The sequence below is a fragment of the Delphinus delphis genome, chromosome 10, assembly GCF_949987515.2.
Source record: "Delphinus delphis chromosome 10, mDelDel1.2, whole genome shotgun sequence".
NCBI lineage: Eukaryota > Metazoa > Chordata > Mammalia > Artiodactyla > Delphinidae > Delphinus > Delphinus delphis.
The window spans coordinates 67,175,276-67,184,958 of record NC_082692.2 but is presented as its reverse complement, the minus strand read 5'-3'; the positions used below and the strand labels follow the sequence as shown (position 1 = coordinate 67,184,958).

Genomic DNA, 9,683 nt, shown 5'->3' with positions numbered 1-9,683 from the left:
TTATGCCTCGTTCTTTACCCAGTTTAATCTTTCAGGGACCACTGGAATTTTAAGCCCTTCAGCACCAAAATTTGTAAATGGAGTTCCTTGGGTTTCAGGGGTCTGTGAAGACTGAATGTGTATGCAGACTCTGATATGTATGGACAGTTTTCTGGGGAAAGGACCCACAGCAAGGTAAGGACCTAGAAGATAGAGAACAGAAAAATAGAGAAAGTCAATGAAATGAAAAGTTGGTTCTTTGAGAGATCAATAAGACTGACAAACCTTTAGCTAGACTGACCAAGAAAAAAAATATTCTAGTTATTAAAATCAGAAATGAAAGTGGGAGTCTGCTCTGAGGGTTCTGAGCCAACAGCTTCTTTGAGGGAAGAAAAGAAGCCTCGTTGGAGAGAAGATGGAGGGCCGGAACAGCGCCATCTCCGCCGGCGTGTGCAGGGCCCTTTTCATTGGGTACTGCATTTACTTCGACCGCAGGAGACGGAGTGACCCCAACTTCAAGAACAGGCTTCGAGAACGAAGAAAGAAACAGAAGCTTGCCAAAGACAGAGCTGGACTTTCCAAGTTACCTGACCTTAAAGATGCTGAAGCTGTTCCGAAATTCTTCCTTGAAGAAATACAGCTTGGTGAAGAGTTACTAGCTCAAGGTGAATATGAGAAGAGTGTGGACCATTTGACAAATGCAATTGTTGTGTGTGGACAGCCACAGTAGTTACTGCAAGTGTGGCAGCAAACTCTTCCACCACCAGTGTTCCAGAGGCTTCTGACTAAGCTCCCAACAATTAGTCAGAGAATTGTAAGTGCTCAGAGCTTGGCTGAAGATGATGTGGAATGAGAAACAAATGTCAACATGATAATCTCAATTTAAAAATATTTTTAAAATCTTAACTTGGAAGATGATCAGCTCTGGGGGAGTAAGGGCAAATAAGCTTGTTATGGACTGTCCTCCACTGAAATTTACCAAAGTTAATTTTTACTTTGTGTAGATCCATTTGTCTGTTTTATTTATTTTTCCCAGTGAAAAGTGTATTTTGATAGAGGTTTTCATTTTATAAATACACTATCAGTTACTGAAATATGGATTTTATTTATTCCTAAAACGTGCAATTAGAATGTACATATAAAACATCACATTACTTACATTAAAAATACCCAGTTGGGCTTCCCTGGTGGTGCAGAGGTTGAGGGTCTGCCTGCCGATGCAGGGGACACGGGTTCATGCCCCGGTTCGGGAAGATACCACATGCCGCGGAGCGGCTGGGCCCGTGAGCCATGGCTGCTGAGCCTGTGCGTCCGGAGCCTGTGCTCCGCAACGGGAGAGGCCACAACAGTGAGAGGCCCGCGTACCACACAAAAAACAAAAAAACAAAACAAAAAACAAACAAACAAAATACCCAGTGCTCAGTTTTGAAAGATAGGCCAAAAAAAGTGTAGAAGAACACTGAAGAATGTACTTTTTTTTTTAAGCTAGTACAGTTCGCTATACATCAGAAAATTGGATGGAAACTTGATTGTGTATTAACTGAGCATTAAAATCTTAAGAGATTCTTTCTTGCCATTTAATATCTTACATATGTATAATGTGCTGCTATGCTATAATAACAACTTCACCCCCACTGTTGAACTGTTTTGTTTAAATCAGTGGGCCTAATGTGTTCCGGATATTTATCTCCTTGTATTTTAGATATGTGTAGTTGCAAATAGCACCAGGAATTAGATCTGTATACACCCTTAATCTAGCTGAGTAAGCTTCGCCAGTTAATGTCTGCCCTCATTTATAAAACGAGGGAATTGGTCTGCTAATTCAGCTTCTAATTCCTTTAGTTCTGTTTAGCATTTTCATATCCCTTTTTCTGAGGGATATATCTGTTTGGGCAACCCGTTGCATTTTTTGATACTCTGAATTTTGCATGCTTGCCTGACTTAGCATTTCTGAATTGATTTTTTTTATTTTTTAAGGTATAACTTGTGTTGATTTTCACTTAAATCATGGTACTGTCACTACTTTTGTAAATTAATCTGAAATTTAACTTTCAAGGTAACTGGGACAATATGCTTGTAAAAGTGTGTGTTCCCCTTTGCTTTTATCATCAGTGTACCTCCTTAATCCCCTTCCAGCCTGATTCACTTATCTTGTTATGAGAATAAGGTGTAACTTTGTGGCTGAAGACTTGCAAAGAATGAAGATAATTCTCAAAATAGTGACATTATCTGCAGCCACAGATTCAGTATCAGACCTGAGAATAAAGATCTTTGGTACTTAAAAAAGAAATGAAAGTGGGAATATTACTACTGATTCTATAGAAATAAAAAGGATTGTAAGAGATTACTACGAATAATTATATGCCAACAACTTGGATAACCTAGATGAAATGGATACATTCCTTAGAAACATAAAACCTACCAAGACTAAATAATGAAGAAATAGAAAATCTGAATAGACCTATAACTAGTAAGGAGATTGAATCAGTCATCAAAAATCTCCAGCAAAGAAAAGCCCTGGACCTGATGGTTTCGCTGGTGAATTCTACCAAACATTTAAAGAAGAACTAATACCAATCCTTCTTAAACTTTTCCAAAAAATTGAAGAGGCAGGAACACCTGCTAACTCATTCTATGAGGCCCTGATACAAAAGCCAGATAAAGACACTACAAGAAAACTGCATACCACTATCCCTTATAAACACTGATGTAAAAATCCTCTACAAAATACTACCAAACTAAATTTAGCAGCATATTGAGAGGATTACACACCAAAACCGAGTGCAGTTTCTTCCTGGAATGCAAGGATGTTTCATCATTCTAAAATCGATCAATGTAACACTGCACATTAATGGAATGAAGGGGGGAAAGCACATGATCATCTCAATTGATGCAGAAAAGGCATTTGACAAAATTCAACACCTTTTCATGATTAAAATGTTCAACAAACTAGGAACAGATGGGAACTACTTCAACATAATAAAAAACATAAATGAAAAACCCACAGCAAAAGTCATACTCAATGGTGAAAATCTGAAAGCTTTTCTTCTAACAACAGAAACAGGTCAATGATGGCTGCTTTTGCCACTTCAGTATTGAAATTGATAACCAGAGCAATTCGGCAAGAAAAATAAATTAAAGGCATCCAGATTGGAAAGGAAGAAGTAAAATAATCTGTTTGCAGATGGTAGGACCTTATGTGATAAACACTAAAGATTCCACACAAAAAACTGTCAGAACTAATAAATGAATTCAGAAAATTAGATACAAACTCAATACACAACTGCGTATTTCTATATGCTAGCAATGAAATAAACAAGAATAAGAAATGTTGGCAAGGATGTGGAGAAACTGCAACCCTTGTGCACTGTTGGTGGGAATATAAAATGGTACTGCTACTATGGAACACAGTATAGCAGTTGCTCAAAAAATTAAAAATGGAATTATCATATGATTCAGCAGTTCCACTGCTGAGTATGTACCCAAAAGAAGTAAAAGCAGATATTTACACACCCATGTTCATAGCAGCATTATTTACAATAGATAAAATGTGGAAGCAACCCAAGTATCCATCAACAGCTAGACAGATAAACAAAAAATGGTATTTAGATACACTGGAATACTATTCAACTTTACAAAGGAAGGAAATCCTGACATATGCTACAGCATGAATGAAACTTGAGGACATTATGCTAAGTGAAATAAGCCAGTCACAGAAAGACAAACACTGTATGATTCTACTTTATGAAGTATCTAGTCAAATTCATAGAACAGAAAAGTAGAATGGTGGTTGCCAGGAGGTGGGGGGGAGTAGAGAATGGGGAGGTATTGTTTAACGGGTATAGAGTTTCAGTTTTGCAAGATGAAAAGACTTAAGGTTATGGAGACAGATGGTGGTGATGGTTACACGTTATGAATGTATTTAATACCACTTAACTGTACACTTATAATGGTTAAGATGGTCAATTTTATGTTGTGTATACTTTATCACAATTTTAAAATGAAAAAAAAGAGCTAAGATCCACTAGGATCCAGAAAAAAATGTTCCATAGTTGGATGTGGGGCTTACAAACACAACACTGGGGAACTCAATATTGTTTAAGATCAAAGTAACATCTTTTTCCTATAAAAAGCATTCATTTGCTTTGTAAGCATATTTGGGAGTTAAGAAACATAAGTCTGGACTTTCAAGAGCTACATGTCAACTGTCCTGGATTCTCTAACCTCTTAAGCAGCCTTTGGGGGTCCCAGAACATGTTCATTGTAGCCTTTGTCACATTGTAAGGCTTTTTGTGTGGCTGTCTCTCCTAAGAGCCTATGAACATGAGGCAGGACCCTGTTTCCTGCCCAGCACATGATGCTCAATGAATAAATGAAGGAATGAGCAAACGAGTGAGCAGCAGGAGAGAGAGATGCATCTGCAGTTCTAAGGAGGCCGAGGGAAATCAGAGTTTGGGTTCTTCCTGTGGTTCCCTTCATCTATTTCTCTTAACCTCCTTTGCAGCCTATTTCTCATACCACCTGCAGGAGGCCTTCCCAGATTGTGCCCAGCTACCACACTGAAGGTCTGGACCTCCAGGAGAGTTCCTCCTCCTCATCTGCCCTTCACCTGGAGGAGGCAGCAGGCAAGGGCTTCACAAAGGGAGGCATGAGCTGCCTGAAAAGGATGTGGTAGGCCAGGGGGAATCAGGCTTTCTGCTCCAGCACCTCCAACCCCAGGCCCTCTAAGAGGGGGAACTGGCATGCTTCCTCATCCCTCCTCAGGGCAGGTGTCCCAACACCTGGTGGAGGCCACTGGGCTGCTCCAGCCCCTCTGGGAAGAAGATGTTGTTCTCCAAGGTGGCATCTTCGTGAGGCTGCTGAAGGGCACGGTTGAGTGCCACAGGCCAAGAAGTCCCTGGTGTGTTGGCTGAATGCTCACCTCCTGTGTCTCCTTTCCTAATGGATGAGAAAACAGCTCTGTTCTCTTTGTCCTTAGAGCTGAGCAGCCTTGCACTAGTCAACTTCTCTGAGCCATAGTTTACTTATCTGTCAAAATGGAGCATGATGCCTACCTCATAGGACGGATGAGGGAAAGCTTCAAAGGGCTGAGCATAGGACCTTGCACAAAGTAGGTGCTCAGTACCTGTCAGGAGTCTGGACTGAGTGTAAACTTCAGCCCCAACAGAGGTTAGAAACTGTCCCCAGAGGCCTGGCTGTTGCATCACCAGTTAAACCATGTGATTGAGCTAGTGACAAAGGCTTTGGTGCCTCAGCATCCTGAGATAAAGGATGGGAAGGGCCTGTTTCTCCCATCTTCCTCCCATGAGTGGCACCTGAGAGGGAACCACGGGACGGAGATGGCTTTAGAATAAAACACGAAAGCCAACACATATTGAGCAATCACCGGGGTCAGGCTAAGCCCTTTATGTCCATTAGATCATGTAATCCTTGCAAACACCACGAGGAGGGTACTATTCTCTGCATTTGTCAGTCTTACTTTTATTTATTTATGTTTGTTTATAAATAGACTCTTTTTAGAGCTGTTTTAGGTTCATAGCAAAATTGAGCGGAAAGTAGAGTTCCCTAAAACCCCCTTTCCCGACACATGCACAGCCTCCCTGCCATCAGCATCCCCCAACACAGAGGTACGTTTTTTCTCAATCAATGAACCTACGTTGACACATCATTGTCACCCAAAGTCCACAGTTTACGTTAGGGTTCACTCTTGGTGCTTGTACATTCTACAGGTTTTGAGAAATGTATAATGACATGCAGAGTTTTACTTTTCAATACCAATTTTAGTTTTTATCAAAGTAGTACATGCTCAGTGTAATGCTTTGGCTTCAAAGTCAGAGTACAAAAAAGGCTTATATTGAAAACCAACCATGCCTCTTCCCTGCCCTCTCTGCCCTTCCTAACCCCAGGCCCAGGCTCCAGGGGCAGGGTGGCGTCCTTATATACCCAGGGGGCCACACAGTTGGTACCAAAGTACCAAGAACGTCAAAAGGGACTGGAGACAAACAGCACATTAGGGCCAAGTAGCCAGATAGGCTGAGCACACCCTCTGCCCTAAGAGGATCAACCAGGCATCTCAAATGACATTCTAGAGGTATTTTAAAATCTTTGCTTGCTTCTTCAGAAGCCCCAGTACTCATTTTCAGGGTTTTGCTGGATGAGGGGAGCTAAAGCCACACACAGGAAGGGCACTATGATGCAAAGCTGCCTGGGTGGAGGGAGATTATGGTTCTGGCTGGCTGCATGGTCTGCGAAAATTTCTCCCCTCTGGACTTTGAGGTCTTTGTGTAAAAAACCAAGGGATTGGACAGGTGATCACTAGGGCCCTGCCTGTGCTGACAGATTGAGTTTGGGCTGCTACTGCTGCGAACAGCCCCATCTCTGGAGCTCTTCCTGTGAGCCGGGTGCTTCCTTGCAACCACCCTCAAAACAGGCAATATTGCCTCATTTTACAGATGAGGATTGAGACTCAGAAGGGCTGTCAGGGCCACACAGCTAGAGAGGGGCAGGGTCAAGATTCTAAACCAGAGTGCACACTCTCCTTCCCTGGAGCTGGATCCCTGAGACTTCTGTCCTGTTTTCCCCAAAATAGATGCTCTAGTTTGTGTGTGGCAGGTGGGTGGTTGTGTAGGTAGGTGGGTAAGAGGGGGTCCCATGGCTTCCAGTGACAGCAGGGCCCAGCTTACTTGGCCTCCAGGATTTCAAGCCTCTAGGCCCCACCTCATGGTGAAGACCATTATGCGCACATCCTGTTTAATGCTAATCTCTCCTCCTAGGCCACTGGTTCTCTGCCTTGGCTGTAAATTAATCACCTGGGGAGCTTCGGAAAACGAAGATGGCTGCGCCTCACCTGTCAGAAGAGCACCACAGGTGATTCAAATGTGCAGCCAAGCCTGGGAACCTCACATTAGCCTGTCGGCTTACTGAGGATCCTTGTTCATTCCCTCACCACGGCTCACCTGGCGGTGGGGAGTGTCTGCTCTTTGCCATGCCTCCCCTGCCATAAAGGCAGAGCAGCCTCTGTTCTCAGCTGCAATGTAGCTGCCTTTTTCTGTAACAAGCTCTACAGCATCATTACTCTGCTCTCCTGAATTCATTGTCCTCCTGAAAGTAGCCAAGGCCATGATGCTTCTCAGAGATTCTCTGGAACAAAAGCCCTTGGAATCCAGGCCTGCCCTGGCTTGTGGTGTGGAGAGCCCACCTTGCCTGGGTCCTCTCTGCTCTGCATCTTAGGGGAAAAGAACTGGGGAGGACAGGGTTTGTCCCCCACCCAGGCTGCCCTGGGCCTTTTCTGGCTCCTAGGTGAGGCTATCAGCCTCACAAAACCAAAAATGTTCCGTATTAAAAAAAAGGACAAGGACAATTCTGGAAGCTACAAGGGTCTCAGAAGAGAGTCAAGCAAAACTGAATGCTACCTGAAGGAAGGGAGTCTCCTGTTTTCTGCCTACTGAACTCAGCTACAGAAAGGTGCCTGATGTGCTCCTGACTTAGGACTCCTATGTGGGCTTCGGGCCACAGAAGCTTAGATGCTGATTTTAGAGCCCGCAAGAGAGAAGCAAAGTTGGCAGCAGAAGATCAGGTGAGAGGTGGGCTTGGGGATGCATTGGCAGTTGTAAATAAGCTGAGTCAGAACCAGGAACTGGAAGTGGTAGTGGGGGAAGGTACTCATGGCAGTGCTCTGAGGGGGCCACTAAACATGGCATTCCTTGGCCTGTTCTCATCCTCCATGAAGCCTGGGCTTTGAAGCCACAAATTCATGGCAGGTCAAACCTGGAAGTGTCTGGAAGCCATGTGGCATGTGGTTTTCAAACTGAGTTTATTGGAACTATAGGGGGTTCTTCAGAATTGGTAGGGACTCTGACACACCATGTCCTGCAACTACCAACATGGCTCTCTTGTTTACTTAATGAACAGGTGTACAAGATTTCACTGCGTTAAAATAAAAAGATTCTGTGCTAAAATAATGCTATCAAAAATTGAAAACCATGGATCTAGTAAACTTATGAGGGATGGATGGGGAAACTTACCCAGAGTCACCCTCTAGTCACTTACCCCTCAGGCCAGGTCTATCCCCACAGCATAACCACTGGCTTTATGGAGCAGACAGCAGGAGGTTCTCTCTGGAGGCCTTCTTGAATGCAGCAACAAAAATGGCCAAGAGAGGAGCCACGTGAGGAAGAGTCACTCTCAAAAGAATGAGTGACCCCAAGACCCAGACCTGCAGACCCTGAAGGGCAGTGTGAAGCTGCCTTGGTCAATTGTCAAAAGCCCTCAAGATTCTAGTCTGTTCTTACCTTCAGGGAAATGTGAGGCCTTGGCCTGGGAGGTGGGGTCCCTGGATTCTAGGCTGCCCCACCATTTCCTGGGACTTTGGGCCACATTCCTGGGACATTAGCCTTCTCTTTAAGGGAGGAAGCTGGGCACGCTCACTCAGTCCCTAGACTATGGGCCCTTGAGGACAGGACCTGTCATCTCCACTGTGTGCTGCATCCTCCTCAGTCCAAGGGATTCAGGTACAGGGCTAGGCACAGGAATCCTCAACTTCACGGAAAACAGTTTTGTTCATTGGTTTTTAGAACAGGGCTCCCGTCAAGTGGCTCTCCTCATCCTCCACATACCAGCTGTGACCTTTGACAACAGTGGATGACTTTCCACACTTTCTGTAGTGAAGCTTTCTCCTCCCTCCTGTTTTCTCCCCTGGGTTTGCTCCTTTGGTGGTGAGAATCTCAACACTCCGGAGAGAGTGAACGCTGGGGACTTGCATTTCTTCTCCTTGATAGTCTTTTATCCCTTCTTCCTCTGAGCAGTCCAACAGGTGAAGGTGTCCCAAGGCCATCAGGGCTGCTTATTAATGCAACAGAATTTGGCCGCATGTGCTTGCCCAAGAAGCAGGTGGAATATTCAATAAGTAGATGATCATGGATGGATTGCGCTGAGGGGAAGATCTGGTCCCTAGCTCAGACAGAGGTCTTAACCTCTTTTTGCCATGGAACATCCAGAACACCAGTGAAAAGGACCTTTATATGTACTCATTTGGGGCAGGGCCCTCCTTTCCCACCCTCCCCCTGGGTCTTGAGGGACAAACCCATAGCCAAAGACCACAGCCCCAAGCCCCAGCTGTTCTCACCTCCTGGCAATGACCAGAATCTGAGAAACTGTCTTCTTCCCCAGGTCTCCAACAGATCCCTTCACCCCCTACAACCTAAGCCCTTCAAGACCCCTCTCCAGAGTCCAAAGGCCACTTCTGAAGCCTTCCATCTCCCCAAGTCATGCCCAGTAGTCCCTGATTGTCCCGGTCCCTGGTCCTGTGGGAAGCAGCCAGCTTTGTGACTTCACAAAAGGCTATCCTGTGACAAGTTTGGGCCTGGTGAAGCAGGAGCTGGGGAGAGGGGCTCCCCCCAGGAACATCATGTGACTTTTCATGGAGAGACACCCCTACCTCTGAGGGAATGAAGAGGAACTGCCTCATAGTAAGAGCCCAGGACACCCTCTGCACCTAGAAACACCTCCCCTTGATAACTTCGGCTCCCAGGCCTAACTGGATACTCCTGGCTATATCTGGCAATATCTCTTTGGGGTCCAGGTCCAACGTGGCCAGGTTTGGGGGTGGGGCAGTAGGTGATTACTTCAGGTGGTGGTGGTGGATCTCTGACATCTGAATTGACGGTCAGATCAGCTTCCTTCCATCAAAGTCATTCTGCTCCAGG

At 44.8% G+C, this 9,683-nt stretch overlaps 1 protein-coding gene across 1 annotated transcript; it reads left to right on the top strand.

Moving 5' to 3' along the window:
• Positions 1-394: 394 nt before the first annotated feature.
• Positions 395-709, top strand: LOC132431690 (mitochondrial import receptor subunit TOM20 homolog). Its single transcript, XM_069541076.1, has one exon. The coding sequence runs from the start codon at positions 395-397 to the stop codon at positions 707-709; it is 315 nt and encodes a 104-aa protein (XP_069397177.1).
• The last annotated feature ends 8,974 nt before the right edge of the window (positions 710-9,683 follow it).

What these genes read in the sequence shown, in the direction of transcription:
- LOC132431690 (XM_069541076.1), top strand. Translation starts at nt 395, where the DNA reads ATGGAGGGCCGGAACAGCGCCATCTCCGCCGGCGTGTGCAGGGCCCTT.